General features: G+C 44.4%; 1 protein-coding gene across 1 annotated transcript; it reads right to left on the bottom strand.

Annotated features, from left to right (window-relative positions):
- Window positions 1-3,864: 3,864 nt before the first annotated feature.
- loxl5a (lysyl oxidase-like 5a) lies at window positions 3,865-8,307 on the bottom strand. The gene is made up of 7 exons (XM_085448077.1): window positions 7,276-8,307; window positions 5,981-6,089; window positions 5,263-5,400; window positions 4,723-4,879; window positions 4,504-4,599; window positions 4,305-4,420; window positions 3,865-4,221 (listed from the first exon to the last, which is right to left on the bottom strand). Exons 1-7 carry the CDS (start codon window positions 8,282-8,284, stop codon window positions 4,215-4,217), a joined length of 1,632 nt encoding a protein of 543 aa, XP_085304203.1. The 5' UTR covers window positions 8,285-8,307; the 3' UTR covers window positions 3,865-4,214.
- Window positions 8,308-20,741: the final 12,434 nt, after the last annotated feature.

Genomic DNA, 20,741 nt, shown 5'->3' on the forward strand with positions numbered 1-20,741 from the left:
CTCACGTCTGCTCACGTCTCCGTGGATGTGTTTTATATGTCTCCGGAGCCAACATGCGTCCTCCCGGTGTAGCGTGAACAGATGTTAGGCACGGCAGGAGACACGCTAACGTCGTCTGACAGCCAAGTGTAAAACCCATAAAACAATATGAACATTCAGAACAGAAAGAAATGGAAGGCTTCAGCTGGGCGACCCCCCGCCCTCTCTCCCCTGCACCTCCTCATCCAGACCTCCTCCCGGCCCCAAAATTATACAATAACAGGATAAATAAAACAGCATGCATTTGCACAGGGCTGTCGAGTGTTTGCTTCAGGAGGGAAACCACACACAGGATCCTTCTCTTTCAAACAGGGGAAGCTGTTGAATCTACAGCGGTGTGTAAACGGCCCAGTTTAGAGCCCTCGTCCAGTCCAGGTAAACATTGTTTCCACTTTTGGGACATCAGACGCCGCCGGCGGGAGAGCCGTGAAAATGATTCAGTCATTTCCCCCCCGCTCGCACAAATAGCTTCGACTCTTTGCTTTAGACAAACAGTTCACTCACAGCAAACACAGAGCACGGATGGAGGAAGGGAACATTAAGTTGCCATCGAATAATTTCACTCGTGATGGAAGCTCGTATTCCAGACTTTACACACACACTCACACAGTGGGAGGAAAACAACACAGCAGCACGTCGGTGGTGTGTGTGTGTGTGTGTGTGTGTGTGTGTGTGTGTGTGTGTGTGTGTGTGTGTGTGTGTGTGTGTGTGTGACTCTACAGGCGTCAGGGTTAATTTGGTGCTTTTATTAGTTCTGAGCAGCTGCTGTTGAGCTGAGTCGCCCTGTGGCGTGAAAACTTTCCAATTTCTTCCTCTTAGTTAAAAACAAACAACCAGCACAGGAAAACTGCATCGTTTGTTTCTTACCTCTGGGTGATTGATCACTGTGGCTACAACTGCAATGTTTTGGTATTTATGTATTCATGGTGCTGATGTCTGCGATCGATCTGAAACAGAGTTATATGTGATGGTTTTACGCTGTTATGGACATCTGGACCCACAGTGGGCCGGGCATCGTGGTTTCTAACTGACAGGTGCTGAATATAGGAAGAGATCACACTGTGCACGTCGTGATGCGGCCACTGGTGTTTGGTGTTAACAGCAGATGTAGTGACTTGATCAGACCTTGTCAGATCTGCCGTATTTCTTCGTGGCTCTGATTTTCACTGGAAACCTTCCTGGGATATTCTGGTCCATACTCGCATTGCACAGCTGATGCAGATTTGTTGGCTGCACAACCATGATGTGAATCTTCTGTTCCACCACATCCCAAAGGTCTCTTTTGGATTGAGATCCGTTGACTGTGGAGGCCATTTGTACCGTCATGTACAAGATAGTTGGAGATGATTTGTGACACAGTCGACAGACATGGTCAGCAACAATACTCAGGTAGCCTCATTCTGATGCTCAGTTCGAACTTCAGAAGGTTATCTGAATGATATCTACATGACTATATGCACTGTGATTAGCCGATTAGACATTTGCAATAAGATGGACTACACCAGGTATACCTAATGAAGTGGCCAGTGAGCGTATGTTTGAGTCAGTCCCAAAACCAAAATGATCTCTTTTCAAAAGGTTTAGTTTAACAGATTAACAGGCATCTCTTATTGTCTCTAGTGATACGTATTAACATCATTTTCTGCAGTGTTAACATGCAGATGAATAGGTGTACCTAATGAAGTGGCTGGTCAGCGCTGTGATAATGTTCTCTCGGAGTGCATTAAAGAGAACACTTGACATCGTGGCGCACAAAGCTGTGATTAAGTGGAGTCTGTGACCTGTTAATGCGTCCTTTTAAAATGCGTTTCAGTGATCTGGACACAAGTGGAGCGCGTCATTGTCCACACCTGTTATTGTCACACACCTCCAAGCTGCCCGCTGTGGTACTTCGCACAAGCTTTTAGTGCTGTCCATTTGTGATCTGATTGCATTTTAAAAGGTGATGTGTTTTAGTGTCTTTGAGTGTTTTCTTACCCACAGTCTGTGGCAGGAAAAAATGAATTCAGAACAATTACCAAATACAGAGTAGAGTTAAATTGCACATAAATGTCTGAGTTTGTGTGCAGGGGATGATCAGTGTTGTGCTCACATAGGCGGTTATGCTGCCACTAAGTGACTGTAAAAATCTGACAATGCATCTTTAATACAAGTGTGGTGCTTTAGTGAAGTCACAAGACAAGCGTAACAATATGGGCGTGAAACTAACACACGTGCATATTTTTAGTCTGTGACTGCTTATCGACACTGTTCCAGTCTAAGTCTGTACCCAGGAATATTGACGTCCATCATGTGTCGCTGGGGTCTGGGCTCTTGGCTCGGACACTTGTTGACTGGGCGTCTCAGACAGTCTGAGCACGGCCTCACAGACACTCAGCCCACAGTAAGAAAGGCTCCGTCGCTGATGTCAGCAGTTTGCAGTCGGGTTTTCCTGCCCGTCAGTGGATCTGTGGAATTTCTCTCCTCCTTGTCATCTCCAGCCGGAGCGACCGGCAGCTCTGCCCACACCCTGCAGGCTTAGTGCACCGGCCCACCCTTAGCACACAGCAGCTGGGAGCGCTGGAGGAGGTGGCTCTGCCCTGACCCTCTTTCACACTCAGATGGTTCGCTGGCCAGAGACGGTGTAGGTTCAGCACAGAGTCCATGTTTGGATAAGAGGATGAGTGAAATGGGTTTCAGCACAGTGTGATGCGGTTATACAGGATGCGGTGCAGGCAGCATGCTTTCCATGTCATCTCTGGTAGTTTTTCCATCTCTTGCATCAGTGTGTGTATTTGATTTCCTCTGTGTCCTTAAAACATAACAAATAGAGGTGACCTCATCAGGACCGACAGACTCTTACTATTATTGTGCGAGGAACTGGAGAAGTTGGTGACAGGCTGTGACTTGATGCTGCCACAGACAAACTCTGCAAATGATTCAGTGAATGTGATCCTAGAACAAACTCCCGCGACCCCGCTCTGCACCTGTTAGCATATGCATCTCATCAAAATCCTCTTTCATTTAGGCTTACTGCTGCTAAAAGCTTCCATTTTACTGCAAGAAGTTTTCTGCTGAGGTTCAAATTACTGCAGTGGGCATGTTTGGTTTGGAATGGTTCCCACGACAGTCCTGCTGTGCCTAATGACGAGTGCCAAAGAAAAAGCCCGTACAATACAGGACATACCTCCTGCTTGTTTTTCTGCCAATCTTCTGTGAGGCAAACAGGCCTCATTAAAAAAATAAATAAAAACACGGAGCAAAGAGGAAGAATTGTGTTTTGCGCTGGTTATGTCCTCCAGACAGCGTCCCAGTTGGTCCCGACTAAATTCGGTGACAAAGTGTAAACAGAGCGAGACACTCGCAGGCGTCTCACATGGAGCCACTGCCAGGTGACTAAATGTTTTCCCAATCACTCACCAGCAATAACACAACACAACAAGCACGCAAAAACACACTGGTGTCACAGCGCTCTCGTTCTCTCGCTGCTATTTTGATGACGTTAATGAGCAAAGTGGGATCGTTTCAGGTATTTCTCTGAGGTGTGTTATTCCTAAAGCATTTAGGAAATGTACCGCTCGACACTGAACCGCCTCTCAGCTCGTGTTAACTGGTGTTAATGGGCAGCCAGATGAGTTCAGGCTGAGAAATATTTGCTCCCAATTGTAATTAGACTAATTCAATAATTAGATGTCGGGGTTGCCTTTGTTTTCAGAAATCTAAATAAGTTTTACCATAAAGTAAAAAGCTTTTAAAAGTCGAGCCTTGTTTCAGTAGAATACATAAAACTATAAACTGCTGCTGGAGCAAAGCATTGCAAATAATCCACACGTGACAGCTTTTGAACTTTTTAAATAAGAGCAGCGGCACGCTGTATACTTCAGGGTATATTTGCTGGTCTCTGACAAAATCCTAATAGATGTGATGGAGGAAAGCTGGAGCACCACTGCTTCCCCACAGTCAGCACCAAGTCAGTCTCACAGTAACAGCCAACAGCACAAAATCCACTTAAAATGAATATTCATATAAATAAGTAAAAGGTCAAATTGAGCCATCCTGGCTTTGGATACAATAAATCATATAAATACAGATTCATTTAGAAGCAAACAGATGATGGTATCAGCAGCTGCTCATTAGGAGCAGTAAGAAGAGATTAAGTACATGTTTGCCTGTGAGATGTTCAGTCTGCTGTCAGGTCAGCTCCTGTGAAGCAAAGAAAAAAATACTTTAAACATTTTTACCTCCAGAGTCACTCGTGAAAATCGAGAATACTTGACCCGACTTACACAACGATCCTGCAGTTTCTCGCCTGGACGTAGCTTCCCGTGTACCTGACGTCACACTGAGCCTCGTTGTTGGAGAAGTCAGACTCCTCGACCAGGTGAGAGGGGTTCACCGTTACCTGAAAATCAAATAAACAACAATCATTTAGAGATGAAATGTGAATAATAATATAAACAATATAAATCCGTCCTGCAAACCCACCTTGAGTATGTAGTTCCCCGGCGGCACATCAGTGATGTCGATCCACTGGCAGTCGATGTTGGCGTGGTACGTGTCATAGCATCCAGGACTGAGACCCTAAGAAGACGCCAAACTTACACAACCTGCTTCTGCGATGCTTTAAAAGCGGAAATCTTTACGTTTTTACGAGAAAGACGTAACCAGTGAAAATCCTGCACAGATACAAAAGTGCAAACTGACTTGTGTGTGAGTAGTGCAGGCAAAGCGTCGCCGTACTCCTGCATCACACGACGTGTCCTCTAGACAGAAACTGGCTTTGTGTCCCTCAGCAACCTTCAGTCCAGTGGAGACATCCAGCAGGTCGTAGTTACTAAATGCTTCCATGCTGTGGTAATGCCTGAAGAGGAGAGAAATCTTCTCTGCTAATGTGTTCAGGAAACCGTCCTTTCTGCTGTATTTACAGTACGTAACATTCTCTTAAATCTCATGTTTCCCTTTTTCAAAAAACAAAACGTGTAATTACCCCAATTAAAACAGATGAAGAGATTTGGTCTACTCTCAGCTGTTTCTGAACTGTTGGCTCTGTGGGATGTCAGAGTGGATGTTCCTAAAACGCTCACCTCAGGCATCTTTGGCTGACAAACTACAGTTTCCTAAAATTAACTTCTCCCTCGGACATGTTTTAATGTTTTATCTGTTAGTTATAAATCCTGTGTCCACACATCACTCTGCAGGAACTGGGGTGTGACTTTGAGGACATATATGGTGTTTCTAACTCACTGGTGACAGCTGTGCCACTCCCACTCATGCCTGGGTCTCACCGGGAGGAAGTCTGCTGTTCCCTGGTTCTTCACTCGCTGTGGGAAGCGCAGCAGAACTCGATAGTCGAGGTCACTCACACTCGGGTGATATGCAGAGCTGAAGGAAAAGGAAACAGGAAATGAGCCAAGATACCTGGAGCACCTTCACTGTGTGCCGAGATGACACTCGGAGGGTTTTAAGCACTCAGTGCGCAGCCGGAATCGACTTGCACCACCTTTTTAAGTCTTTGTCCTCCACACATACATGCCTCACTGCACAGTTTACTCTATTTCCTGCTCACCGAGCGGCAGACGCAATGATTTACTGCAGAGGTGGTTTCTGGTCTTGCCTCAGCAGTTTTTGCATTCACCTCAGAAATCCTTTGCCTTTCGTTTCAGAGTTTATTTTATTTGGCAGAGCGGCTGCTCAGATCAGAGGAGAGAATCTCAGGCAGCAGCCAGGTTTGCGTCCAGTCATTCTGTCACTCAGCTGTAGCATCCAAATGGGATGTGGGCCAACACAGTGAGGCAGGCTCAAAGAAGTCCTATCTTTTATTATCTCGATGTAAATGTGTTTGTCCTGCCTGACGTCACACGTTTCTGCTGCACAGCAAAAATAACCTGTATTGTAAAATGTCAGTGAAGAACAACTTAAATTATTTTTGACAGACAGATTCATATAAAGCCCAATAAAGCACCTGGAAAGACAGTTCTCCTCAGCTGCACAGCGAAGTGCATACATCTGTGCTCTCTGAATGTACGAGGCTGCTTGGATGTAGTAAGGGTCAGGAACCAAGTCTGGAAGACCTGCAGAGGAAAAAAATCAGAAACTTAAACGATTAAAACAACCTAAAGGCAAAAACTGGGGCATCAACTTTCCACTAATGGGATTTCAAACTCATTTTACTCATCAAGAGTCACATAAATGTCCACATTTAATCCCTCAGATATCTGAATATAAGATAACAAAGGGCAATTTTAACAGAATATCTGAATTTTTCTACATGATAAATGTGTAAAATAAAAGAAAAAGTGCTCTTAGATCACTGACCAGACTGTCCTGTACTTATGAAACATAAAGCTTTGTTGATGGAGTCTGTCCTCTGTGTTTGACAGCTCTGTTCTACACTGTCTAATAAACTGCATCCTTATTGAAAAGTGCTGCATGTGTTGATTTGACTATGCAGACGTCACAAAACCTGTATCTATACAGATCAGCATAATAAGAATCTGCTTGGGAAGAATAATGAATGGACAACTTTAGATATACTGTCATAAGCTGCAGAAGTAATTTCTCCATCACTGCTGGCTAATCACTAATGACTCTCAAAGTCTATCAATCAAGCATTTAATTTTAACTTTGCTCAGAGGCTCTGGCACGGGAGACATTAGTTTTGTCATAACGGGGCATTAACTCCGGTTCTCATTAAAATGCATTAAAATCTGCATTAGATGGGATTTAAATGTGGGGCTCGGCACTCCTTTCGGCGCCAAACCAATTTGATTGATTGGGCGTGATAATGTCTCTAAAGCTTCAAGATGCGTGCCTCTCCATAACTACTTTTTAACCCTTGTATGGTGTTCGGGTCTGTGAGACCCGTGTTCAGTTTTTTTCAAAAGAAAAATTAAACAATTAATTATTTTTTCACGTGTAAATGTGTTGTGTCTTTCCACTCACTCCACTTGATTATAACTGATTTATTTATAACATTTTATATAAAAGAAAAACGAGAAGCACATTAATTCATAAATGTGATCTAACAAAGGTAAAGGGAAAAAATTAACCATGTTTGCTGTTCATATGTCTTGTAATTGGGATGAAGTAAACATCTGTTGAGTAATTTAACATAAAATTGTTTGATAGTGTTAATTTGGAAAGCCAAAACTCTAGCGGGTCCACCAGACCCATGAACACTGGCTGAGTAACAAAAATACGAACACCACACAAGGGTTAATACACGTTGGTGTCTTTGCCGCGGTGCTTCTGTCTCACCGTTGTGGAAGAACCTGGTCCCGTAGCCGGCTCCTGGTGGAGGGCGCGCACTCAGCCTGTTCCTGCGGTCTGGTGGGTAAACGTTATAGAAAACCGAGTTCCTGTGATGAATACTGTGCGGGTCTCGTGGGTCAGTCGCGTCTGTAGTGCGTGAGGCATCGGGTCCGCTACGTGGAAATTGTAATTCTACAGCGTTGCTGTACAGTGCTGTGGGAGAAACAATTAACTCTGGCGTGACTCTGGTCAGAGTGTGCGCTCTTTGCACACCGCGCGCACTGGGAGCGTCTCCCAGCGTGGTCTCCTGGGTTATATGACGTGCGTTCCCAGCGTCCTCTGCCGTGGTCACCCATATTGATGTGGCAGGTGATCGAACAGTTGAATGCGTGCTCTGGGACCTGGTTCTGCCGCTTCGGCTGTGGGTAAAATCCGGCGATCTTGCCTGTGACGCGCTGGCCCGTTGTACACCTGTATCATCTCCAAGTGCACTACGGCCTCCCCGTGGGACTCCGCTGCCGGAGAACTCTTGGACGGAGGTAAGAGCTGAAGAGCTGCTGGACTGTGACCGGAGGGACCCGGAGTATCCCACAGCCTCTGTGGTGGTTTGGCTGCGGGGTGGGGACTGACTGCGTGTGCCAGGTCGTCCCGAGGCGAGTATATACTGATCCGTATCAGCACCAAGGACCGACGCATCCACTTGACTGCGCTCGTTTTGTTGAAAATGGCCGTTGAGTTCGTTAAATTCCCAAGATCCGGTTCTGGTGGGTCTACTGGACGCAGCCGGAGGGTTCACTTGGTTGTTTGCTCTCAATAGAAGCTGAGCGCGTCTCCGTGTCTGTGCTGGTAAACGATACTGAGTCCCAGTGCTCAGTAAACTGTACACCTGACCGTTATTCTCCCACTGAATCCGGTGTGTCCACGGTCCAACACGTGCACGCAGATGGTGCTGACCGGTGCCCAAACACACCAGAACACCAAATAAGTAAAATAACACAAACACGAACTTCTCCATGGCTCGTCGGGATGGCAACTGCTCCAAAAGTGACACATGAAATAGGCTGACATTTGAGTTTGACACGGGAGGTGAGGGGGTGTTTTGAATATGCTTGACTCCGTCACGAGGTTGCGCACAGCATCACCGGCAAGGGGGCTTGGTTTGAGAGGTTTTTGGCATCTGTGATGTGATTTACAACCATCCACCCATGTACAGCAAGAAGCCGCACTCACAACCGTGGGCATCAGCAAGTTGGTGAAATTTAAACAAAACAAAACAGCATTCCATCTGAAACTCTCTTATTGTACCCAAAATACAAATTTTAGTGATTACATGTGGCTTCATTAATTATGTTCAAACGGATGAATACATAACGCAAGTAATAACTTTATGATCAGTCAGTGAATGAAGGAGCTCAAGAGTGCAAATATAGTTGCAATAAAGTGACAAATATGCCCTTTTATGTCAAACAAAGACCGAAATAAGTGGCATCAGTGTGAGGATGAGAATGAGCGATCCAACCTCACACTGCAGATATCAGGGCAAAGCACAGTGGGGGGGTTGCAGTCTTCTTGGCTGGACCTTCTTCTGCAGTGTGTGATCTTCTAGGAGAGTCTTCATGCAGCATGCCTGCCAGTGTGGTCCACACTGCTTCTCTGTCAGTCTTGGGCACACTGCGTAGGTCTTTAAAACGTGGGTCCAGTGCAGTTGCGATCTGGAGCCATGCATAGTTGGTATGTTCCTGGCGGGAAGCAAGGTCTTCCTTAAACTTCTCTTTAAACCTCACCACATATGCAGGGTCCTCATCAGTTACTTCCATGACACGGCGCAGGTGGCAGAAGGCTGGTAGAACTACAGAGCAGGAGACGTAGGCCTCTCCTCCCAGCAGTTCAGTCACATATCTGCAGTGGAATACACACACACACACACACACACACACACACACACACACACACACACACACACAGAGAGAGAGAGAGAGATAAGACAGCAAATTTAAAAAAGCTTTTTAATACTAGGTAATATTAATAAAATATTTGATTTCATTTATTTTTTAAATAAGACATTTTCATAATAACAAAACTGATTTAAGATGTATGTTTGATACATTTAATCTAAACCTACAATTATGGTCACAATGACAGGCTCACCTGCAGGGCTCTAGAAGTGTCTCCAGTCTCTGGAGTTTGTCCCACTCTGGAGGCGTCAGGAGGACAAGTTTATGCTTTTGTTTATCCAGAGTCGCGGTTACTGCAGTTTGGTTGCGGATCAAGCGCTTCACCATCTCCAGCGTGGAGTTCCAGCGCGTAGGCACGTCCTGGGCCAACGGCTCCTGCTTGCGCCCCAGTGACACCTGCTCTGCGTTCAGCTCTGCTGTGTTTGCTGGGCTGTGCTTAAAATGGCCAACAATTTTGCGGCATTTGGCCAGCGCAGTGACAAAGCCACTGTCTGCGAGACTCACTGTGATGCATCTCTGTAGAATGTGCGCGGTACACGGCATGTGATTGAATGGCATGATGCGAGCCGCGGCGATCATATTGCGCGCACTGTCCGTGCCTACTGTTGTCACCTTCTCCTCAATTCTCCACCTGCGAGCAACAGTCTGGAACTGCTCTGCACAAGCCTCCGCAAAGTGCCGCTCTTCCGTTTTCATTATAGTCAGCGCAAAGGATGTCAGACCCCAGGCTTCAGTGATTAAATGCGCAGTAACTCCCAGGTAATTGTCATTACTCAATGATGTCCAGTGGTCTCCTGTCAGAGCCACGCATTCTGTGTGAACTAAAGCCTCTTCTTTTTTCTTTTTCTCCGTTTCATACAGTTCGTGGATTCGAATTGTTATTGTGCTTCTCGCTGGGGGCTTGTAGGACGCGTCCTGAGATGCAACCTTTAAAACATCCGCAAAGCCCTTGTCCTCCACAATGCTTAGCGGTCTGCAGTCCTTTGCTATCCATTTGGCTATATTGTCGGTCAGTTTGTCCAAAGAAGACTTACCGAGTGGCCTGCGTTCACTAAGAGTGGTCTGACGCAGGCCGGGTGAAGCTGCTGCCCCGACAAACGCGTGTTTGGCATTAAGGTGGTATTTTAAGGTCGAATTTGAACGGTGAAATTGAAACTCTTTACTACAGTGAGTGCAAATTACAACGCGTTTGTTTATTGTCCCATCTATGTTCTTCTTGTATTTAAATTCCCCATCCAGAAGGCCATCCGCTTCCTGCTTCTCCATTTTCAGTGGCGCGGTAAACAAATCAAGTGGAATTATGGGAGCGACTTATCTGCGTGTTGCGCTAAATAGTTAAATATTCTAACGTAATTAATTCCAAAATTTAATTATCGCAATTAACGCGTTAATTTCGACAGCTATAAATATAATATAATATAATATAATATAATATAATATAATATATCATGTTGCTATTTAATGTTTTTTGTTCGTGTTGCAGCTGCTCTGTGAGCCAAGCTTTCGTTGTCTAAATTCAATGGCAATATATCTCTGCACCACACGATGGCGATAGATTCTCACAGACAGTCTGTGCTCTGCTTCCGCCACCAGTCATCTTTAAATCTTTTTTTTAATTCAATGAAACCTTTATTTAACTGTCCATCTCGCGGCATTACTTAAAAAAAATCATATTTAAATACAAAGAAGATTAAATACATGAACGACAGTAAATTGATAAAATAAGAGCAAATAAATATATTTACAAATGATAGCAACATCAATGGAATAAAAGCATGAACAGCAGCAGAAGGAGAAAGAGGCCTGTATCTACATTATTACTCTGGCAGCTCTCAGTCTCCATACAGACAGGACACGTTGCAGCGTAATTGCAGACAGGTGCGTGGGCCTGAGCTCCGCCCAGGCAGAATGACGAGTGGAAGAAAGCAGCAACACAATAAACATATGTAGCCTTGCGGAGCCGGCCGGGCAGACACCGAGACAGAGTGCAACGATTTTATACGTGACAACATACACAAAAAAACACACACAACAAAAATCAGAATGTGTTTGTGATTTGGATTTTTATTTAAAGGTGAAACCTTTTTTCTTTTCTTGTTTTGCCAGATTAGACATTTTGATTCATTTCATTTAGTTTTTTTGTTTTACTTTGATGCTATAATAGATGTTTTTAAAATGTAGTCATATTTAATACTATATTGCAGGGGTGCCCAATCCCGGTCCTCGAGAGCTACCGTCCTGCAGCTTTTAGATGCATCCCTACTCCAACACAGCTGAATCAAATGGTTTGATTACCTCTTCAGCATGCCATCGTGTTTGGCAAAGGCCTGATAACAAGCCATTCATTTGATTCAGCTGTGTTGGAGTAGGGATGCATCTAAAAGCTGCAGGATAGTAGCTCTCGAGGACTGGGATTGGGCAGCCCTGCTATATTGCATCATGGCAAAACAACAGTCTCCTCAAGCTGCTTTATACTGTAAGGTAAAAACACTACAGTAAAAGCCAGAAAACCCCAACAATCCAATGATCCCCTTTGAGCAAGCACTGGGCGACAGTGGGGAGGAAAAACTCCCTTTAGGAAGAAACCTCCGGCAGAACCAGGCTCAAGAAGGGGCGGCCATCTGCTGCGACCGGTTGGGGGTGGGTGGGCAATCTCAGTCCACGAGGGCCGGTGTCCCTGCAGGTTTTAGATGTGTCCTCGAACCAACACAGCTGATTTAAACGGCTAAATTAGCTCCTCAACATGTCCTGAAGTTCTCCAGAGGCCTGGTAACGAACTAATCATGTGATTCAGGTGTGTTGAGCCAAGGTGAGATCTAAAACCTGCAGGGACACCGGCCCTCGTGGACTGAGAATGCCCACCCATGATATAGGGAGACAAGATGAAGTATACTTCTAATGGCCTATTTTAGCAGTTAATTTTTAACAATCAACTGGTGGTAATCCATCATCAGAATTGAGGAAAGGTGGTGTTGATGGAGACTCTACAGGAGGATTCACTGGGGAAGCCATACCTGCACTTCTGCCAGGGTGTCTTGGACGTACCTGAATAAATGTAGTTTTCCCTGGAAGTGGACGAGGATTAATCTGAGACGGAGTCTCCTCAGAACATCTCCCCATCATGCTTCTATGGTCCAACGATGCCAGCTTTTGTCCTTTCTGTTTTTCTAATTTAAGCTGGAGTTGAGCGTCTTTCACTCTAGATTTTAGATGACCTATCTCTTTTTCTTCATTGGCAGCCTTTTGGATAATCTGGTTCACTGGTCCAATGAGCTCCTCTCTTTGTCGGAATAAAGCGTACTCGGAAGACTTTACCATGTCATTGTACTGCTTTTTAAATGATTCCAGCTCCCGTGTTTTAGCTAGTAAAGCTGCATCTAGATCCTTGCATCTGATACGTAGACAGTTCAGCTGTTTTTCAAGAAACTCCGTTGTTCCAACAAAGGGGGTGCCTTCCACTCCGTCTACGTATTTCTTTTTCAAGTAGTGGAACATATCCCTAAATTCCACCTTTTCTTTTCCTCTCAAGTGACCTTCATGTGGAAATGCCTTTTCAAAGGACAAAACGCACTGGCACAATTCCTCTTGGAAGTAGCGCTCTTTCTTCTCCAGCCAATTCACTTTGGATATAAATCTTTCCCGTTGCTTTTTTGTGGAGCGCAGTTTCTCTTCCAGCGCCACCTTTTCAGCCAGTGCCTGATTGTGTGCCGCTTTTACTTTGTGCCGGTCCACTGCTGTCTTTCTGTGGTTTTCCTGCTCTGTGCTTAGGGCCTTTTTGACGTCTTCAATTTTCTTTTTCAAAGAATCAACTTCGTCTTCAAGCATAGCCTTCATTTTCTTTTCCAAGGCCAGAGCTCTAATATTACTCTGGCATTTCTGCTTGATCGCCATATTCTGGGCCTTTTGGTCGTCTATCACTTTGCCCATTTGACCTTTCTCCTCTGTTAATTCTTTCATGTTTTTAACCATAAATTCATTTTCGTCTTGTAACTGTGTATTATGCCACAAAACACCGTCAATCCAACACTGCGAGGATTGACGTTCTTCCTCGCGTTCCTTAACCGCATTGACGGTCACACCTCTACTATTTTTTACTGCCGTCTGCAGCTTTTCTATTTTGGAGTCATACATGTTGATCACCTCTTCTAACTTCCTGTCTGCAGCATTTGCTTTGTTTTCCAGTTTTTTAGTATTTTCCTGGTAAAACTGCTGCATCTTATTTTTTTCCTCTTTGTGGCGTTTCAATAATAATTCAACAACTTGGCTGTTGTGAAATTGCTGACGTGCCACCTTTTCTTTCTCTGTTTCCAGCAGTCCTTGCAGGACTTGGACTTCGTCCTCGTGTTTTTCTTTAAGCTCAGCCAGAGTTTTCTCCGTCTCTGCGCGGAACTTTACCAGAGCTTCGTGGTCATCTTTTATCGAGTCCAACCTGTCTGCGATGTTTGTCCTGTCATCCAAGACCGAACCCAGCAGCTTATTATTCTGCAAAAGTTCATTGTTTTCTTTTGTTAGATCCTCGATCCGTTTCTTATTGACTGTATGCAGGTTTTTGAAGTAGTCAAGCTCAGTTTTGAGCTTTTCAACCTCGTCGATCATTGGCTGCAGTCTTTGCTCGAACTGTCTGGCATATGTTTCTTTTTCTTTTTCACTTTTTTTAACCATTGTTTTCGAGAAATTAACATTTCTGTCTTTGTTAGCTTTCGAACTCATTTCTGCTTTTTTATGTGCTGTATCACTCCAACAAAACGATAGCTTAATGAATTCCCTTTGACAGCTGTCCTCTATTTATAGACTTGAACATCAAAGGATGAAAGGACTGTCACTATGACATCACCACGTTCTGTGACGTAACAGGGCTTTGGAGCGTGATGTCACGGGGGTGGGCGTGGAAAGGATTTTGGGGGTCTAAACAAAGCGTGTCTTTTTTTTAAAACTTTATTTAACAAACAATGAGTATACAACATACGAACAGATGAAGTATACAACAGAACATGAACACAAAAAGCCAAGGGTGAAAGAAAAAGGTAACAATTATAAGAATACACGCAAAAATTCACATACATATATTGTTGTGAGAGCCTTTTTGTTGGTGCAGTCTGATATTGATTGTATGTGCATGTGCACATCCTTAAAATAATGACAGAAATATGGTGTTTTGTTAGTAAACTTACATTTATGGATAAAAAATTTAGCTAAAAGTATTAAGAAATTTATCATAAAAAACATTTCTCATACTTCTTGGGGAACTTAAAGAAACAGAATAAAACATTTTCCCATCGTAAAGAAAACTCCCTTAAAATATGGACAATAACAAAGCTGCTAAATTCCTTCCAGAATCTCTGTGTAAAAGAACAGTACCAAAAAAGATGTGTCACCGTTTCTGGATGATCCCCACAGAAAGTACAATTAGTATTTATGTCCCTTTTAAATTTGACCATGTAGTGACTGGCTGGATAACATGTATGTCGAATTTTAAAAGAGACTTCTTTCACCTTATTTACAATCAAATATTTATGGGGGACCATCCAGACTGTCTTCCGCTTGATATCTGGAACACTGATTGGAAAATTATATAGTGCAATAAAGTCGTTGTAAGTAAGTAGTTGTCCCTCTTTACTAACCAGCTGAGCCACCAATAGGATCCCATTTTGGAGCCAAGTTTCCAGGAAAAGTGATTTATTTTTCTATAAAATATCTCTGTTGTTCCAGATAAGGTATTTGTGAGGTGAGAAGTTGTGTTTATAAATGAGGGTCCACGCTAAGAGGACCTGCTTATGGAAGGATGAAAGCTTTACAGGGACTTTCTCAACATTGTAATTACAATTTCAAATAAAAGTAAAGCCACCAAAACGAGAGAAAATGTGGTATGGTATAAAGTTCCAGATAGAGGTAGGGTTTTAAGAAAATGTTTGGCCCAATTAATTTTTAAAGTGTTATTTAAAGTAGAAAAGTCTAAGACGTTAAGCCCACCTGATTCGTACTTATTCATCACAACAGTTTTTCTAATATAGTGCGTACGGTTTTTCCATATAAAATTAAAGAGCATACGGTCAATATCTTTACTACTTTTCTTATCCAGATGTAAGGAGAGAGCAGCATATGTTCATCGGGATATCCCTTCAGCTTTAGTAATTAACACTCTACCTTTCAAAGACAAGTCCCTTGTTCCAAGATGGCGCCGCCGCGTATGGATGCCCCGGTGCTTCAGTGCGTTACTTCTGTTTTGTTTTTGTGCATAACTTCTGTGTCTGGGCACTCCTCTGGATATTCTTACACTAGAGAAGAGCTTCTTAACTACAGGACTACAACACCTGTGGATTTACTTCCAATATTTGTCGCATCTGCGGCAGATTTACTGCAGACTCTGATCAGGAAAGTGAGACGCCGAAAGCGAGGAAAGCGAGCCGGCGCACTCGTGCGTCTGAGGAGACGCGGACTGCGAACTGCTCTTCCTGGGATCTTCCTTTCCAACGTACGCTCACTCAGGAATGAGATGGACGAGCTGGCCCTGATGAGAAGCATGAACAGAGACGTTGCCTCCTCCTGTGTCTTGTGTTTTACGGAGTCGTGGCTCTGTGAGGACATCCCGGACAGCGCGCTCAAGCTGGAGGGCTTTCATCTGCTGCGCGCGGACCGGCAGGCCTCTCTCTCTGGTAAGACCACAGGTGGACGTGTCTGCTTCTACATTAATAGTGGCTGGTGCACAGATGTAACAGTGATTGCTCAGCACTGCTCTTCCTCTCTGGAATACCTTTTTATTCACTGCAAACCGTTTTATTCTCCGCGGGAGTTTGCTTCATTCATCTTGGCCGCTGTTTACATCCCGCCAGATGCGGATGCGCAGGCAGCTCAGTGCGCACTCGCGGAGCAGATACTGCACATGGAGCGGACATTCCCGGACTCTCTCATCATTGCTCTTGGGGACTTTTACAACACCCCCCTCCTCACCCCACACAAAAGAGGATTTCACACCACCTCCTCCCACCACAACCCTTCATATTCATGAAGCAGATGCGAGGAAGCGGTTTAAGAGTCTGAATGCTCGGAAAGCTCCCGGCCCAGACGGTGTGTCTCGTCTACTGGACGCAGCCGGAGGGTTCACTTGGTTGTTTGCTCTCAATAGAAGCTGAGCGCGTCTCCGTGTCTGTGCTGGTAAACGATACTGAGTCCCAGTGCTCAGTAAACTGTACACCTGACCGTTATTCTCCCACTGAATCCGGTGTGTCCACGGTCCAACACGTGCTCAACACGATGGTGCTGACCGGTGCCCAAACACACCAGAACACCAAATAAGTAAAATAACACAAACACGAACTTCTCCATGGCTCGTCGGGATGGCAACTGCTCCAAAAGTGACACATGAAATAGGCTGACATTTGAGTTTGACACGGGAGGTGAGGGGGTGTTTTGAATATGCTTGACTCCGTCACGAGGTTGCGCACAGCATCACCGGCAAGGGGGCTTGGTTTGAGAGGTTTTTGGCATCTGTGATGTGATTTACAACCATCCACCCATGTACAGCAAGAAGCCGCACTCACAACCGTGGGCATCAGCAAGTTGGTGAAATTTAAACAAAACAAAACAGCATTCCATCTGAAACTCTCTTATTGTACCCAAAATACAAATTTTAGTGATTACATGTGGCTTCATTAATTATGTTCAAACGGATGAATACATAACGCAAGTAATAACTTTATGATCAGTCAGTGAATGAAGGAGCTCAAGAGTGCAAATATAGTTGCAATAAAGTGACAAATATGCCCTTTTATGTCAAACAAAGACCGAAATAAGTGGCATCAGTGTGAGGATGAGAATGAGCGATCCAACCTCACACTGCAGATATCAGGGCAAAGCACAGTGGGGGGGTTGCAGTCTTCTTGGCTGGACCTTCTTCTGCAGTGTGTGATCTTCTAGGAGAGTCTTCATGCAGCATGCCTGCCAGTGTGGTCCACACTGCTTCTCTGTCAGTCTTGGGCACACTGCGTAGGTCTTTAAAACGTGGGTCCAGTGCAGTTGCGATCTGGAGCCATGCATAGTTGGTATGTTCCTGGCGGGAAGCAAGGTCTTCCTTAAACTTCTCTTTAAACCTCACCACATATGCAGGGTCCTCATCAGTTACTTCCATGACACGGCGCAGGTGGCAGAAGGCTGGTAGAACTACAGAGCAGGAGACGTAGGCCTCTCCTCCCAGCAGTTCAGTCACATATCTGCAGTGGAATACACACACACACACACACACACACACACACACACACACACACACACACACACACAGAGAGAGAGAGAGATAAGACAGCAAATTTAAAAAAGCTTTTTAATACTAGGTAATATTAATAAAATATTTGATTTCATTTATTTTTTAAATAAGACATTTTCATAATAACAAAACTGATTTAAGATGTATGTTTGATACATTTAATCTAAACCTACAATTATGGTCACAATGACAGGCTCACCTGCAGGGCTCTAGAAGTGTCTCCAGTCTCTGGAGTTTGTCCCACTCTGGAGGCGTCAGGAGGACAAGTTTATGCTTTTGTTTATCCAGAGTCGCGGTTACTGCAGTTTGGTTGCGGATCAAGCGCTTCACCATCTCCAGCGTGGAGTTCCAGCGCGTAGGCACGTCCTGGGCCAACGGCTCCTGCTTGCGCCCCAGTGACACCTGCTCTGCGTTCAGCTCTGCTGTGTTTGCTGGGCTGTGCTTAAAATGGCCAACAATTTTGCGGCATTTGGCCAGCGCAGTGACAAAGCCACTGTCTGCGAGACTCACTGTGATGCATCTCTGTAGAATGTGCGCGGTACACGGCATGTGATTGAATGGCATGATGCGAGCCGCGGCGATCATATTGCGCGCACTGTCCGTGCCTACTGTTGTCACCTTCTCCTCAATTCTCCACCTGCGAGCAACAGTCTGGAACTGCTCTGCACAAGCCTCCGCAAAGTGCCGCTCTTCCGTTTTCATTATAGTCAGCGCAAAGGATGTCAGACCCCAGGCTTCAGTGATTAAATGCGCAGTAACTCCCAGGTAATTGTCATTACTCAATGATGTCCAGTGGTCTCCTGTCAGAGCCACGCATTCTGTGTGAACTAAAGCCTCTTCTTTTTTCTTTTTCTCCGTTTCATACAGTTCGTGGATTCGAATTGTTATTGTGCTTCTCGCTGGGGGCTTGTAGGACGCGTCCTGAGATGCAACCTTTAAAACATCCGCAAAGCCCTTGTCCTCCACAATGCTTAGCGGTCTGCAGTCCTTTGCTATCCATTTGGCTATATTGTCGGTCAGTTTGTCCAAAGAAGACTTACCGAGTGGCCTGCGTTCACTAAGAGTGGTCTGACGCAGGCCGGGTGAAGCTGCTGCCCCGACAAACGCGTGTTTGGCATTAAGGTGGTATTTTAAGGTCGAATTTGAACGGTGAAATTGAAACTCTTTACTACAGTGAGTGCAAATTACAACGCGTTTGTTTATTGTCCCATCTATGTTCTTCTTGTATTTAAATTCCCCATCCAGAAGGCCATCCGCTTCCTGCTTCTCCATTTTCAGTGGCGCGGTAAACAAATCAAGTGGAATTATGGGAGCGACTTATCTGCGTGTTGCGCTAAATAGTTAAATATTCTAACGTAATTAATTCCAAAATTTAATTATCGCAATTAACGCGTTAATTTCGACAGCTATAAATATAATATAATATAATATAATATAATATAATATATCATGTTGCTATTTAATGTTTTTTGTTCGTGTTGCAGCTGCTCTGTGAGCCAAGCTTTCGTTGTCTAAATTCAATGGCAATATATCTCTGCACCACACGATGGCGATAGATTCTCACAGACAGTCTGTGCTCTGCTTCCGCCACCAGTCATCTTTAAATCTTTTTTTTAATTCAATGAAACCTTTATTTAACTGTCCATCTCGCGGCATTACTTAAAAAAAATCATATTTAAATACAAAGAAGATTAAATACATGAACGACAGTAAATTGATAAAATAAGAGCAAATAAATATATTTACAAATGATAGCAACATCAATGGAATAAAAGCATGAACAGCAGCAGAAGGAGAAAGAGGCCTGTATCTACATTATTACTCTGGCAGCTCTCAGTCTCCATACAGACAGGACACGTTGCAGCGTAATTGCAGACAGGTGCGTGGGCCTGAGCTCCGCCCAGGCAGAATGACGAGTGGAAGAAAGCAGCAACACAATAAACATATGTAGCCTTGCGGAGCCGGCCGGGCAGACACCGAGACAGAGTGCAAAGATTTTATACGTGACAACACACACAAAAAAACACACACAACAAAAATCAGAATGTGTTTGTGATTTGGATTTTTATTTAAAGGTGAAACCTTTTTTCTTTTCTTGTTTTGCCAGATTAGACATTTTGATTCATTTCATTTAGTTTTTTTGTTTTACTTTGATGCTATAATAGATGTTTTTAAAATGTAGTCATATTTAATACTATATTGCAGGGGTGCCCAATCCCGGTCCTCGAGAGCTACCGTCCTGCAGCTTTTAGATGCATCCCTACTCCAACACAGCTGAATCAAATGGTTTGATTACCTCTTCAGCATGCCATCGTGTTTGGCAAAGGCCTGATAACAAGCCATTCATTTGATTCAGCTGTGTTGGAGTAGGGATGCATCTAAAAGCTGCAGGATAGTAGCTCTCGAGGACTGGGATTGGGCAGCCCTGCTATATTGCATCATGGCAAAACAACAGTCTCCTCAAGCTGCTTTATACTGTAAGGTAAAAACACTACAGTAAAAGCCAGAAAACCCCAACAATCCAATGATCCCCTTTGAGCAAGCACTGGGCGACAGTGGGGAGGAAAAACTCCCTTTAGGAAGAAACCTCCGGCAGAACCAGGCTCAAGAAGGGGCGGCCATCTGCTGCGACCGGTTGGGGGTGGGTGGGCAATCTCAGTCCACGAGGGCCGGTGTCCCTGCAGGTTTTAGATGTGTCCTCGAACCAACACAGCTGATTTAAACGGCTAAATTAGCTCCTCAACATGTCCTGAAGTTCTCCAGAGGCCTGGTAACGAACTAATCATGTGATTCAGGTGTGTTGAGCCAAGGTGAGATCTAAAACCTGCAGGGACACCGGCCCTCGTGGACTGAGAATGCCCACCCATGATATAGGGAGACAAGATGAAGTATACTTCTAATGGCCTATTTTAGCAGTTAATTTTTAACAATCAACTGGTGGTAATCCATCATCAGAATTGAGGAAAGGTGGTGTTGATGGAGACTCTACAGGAGGATTCACTGGGGAAGCCATACCTGCACTTCTGCCAGGGTGTCTTGGACGTACCTGAATAAATGTAGTTTTCCCTGGAAGTGGACGAGGATTAATCTGAGACGGAGTCTCCTCAGAACATCTCCCCATCATGCTTCTATGGTCCAACGATGCCAGCTTTTGTCCTTTCTGTTTTTCTAATTTAAGCTGGAGTTGAGCGTCTTTCACTCTAGATTTTAGATGACCTATCTCTTTTTCTTCATTGGCAGCCTTTTGGATAATCTGGTTC

Source organism: Copadichromis virginalis, linkage group LG23 (genome assembly GCF_057382275.1).
Source record: "Copadichromis virginalis isolate Kocher_CV1m ecotype Utaka linkage group LG23, C_Virginalis_male_GT1.1, whole genome shotgun sequence".
Lineage (NCBI taxonomy): Eukaryota > Metazoa > Chordata > Actinopteri > Cichliformes > Cichlidae > Copadichromis > Copadichromis virginalis.

Coding starts and splice junctions, on each gene's coding strand:
- loxl5a (XM_085448077.1), bottom strand. CDS start 8,284: ATGGAGAAGTTCGTGTTTGTGTTATTTTACTTATTTGGTGTTCTGGTG. Junction 4,600..4,722: donor CCTGCACTACTCACACACAA/GTCAGTTTGCAC, acceptor GCGTCTTCTTAG/GGTCTCAGTCCTGGATGCTA. Junction 4,421..4,503: donor CGGGGAACTACATACTCAAG/GTGGGTTTGCAG, acceptor TTTGATTTTCAG/GTAACGGTGAACCCCTCTCA.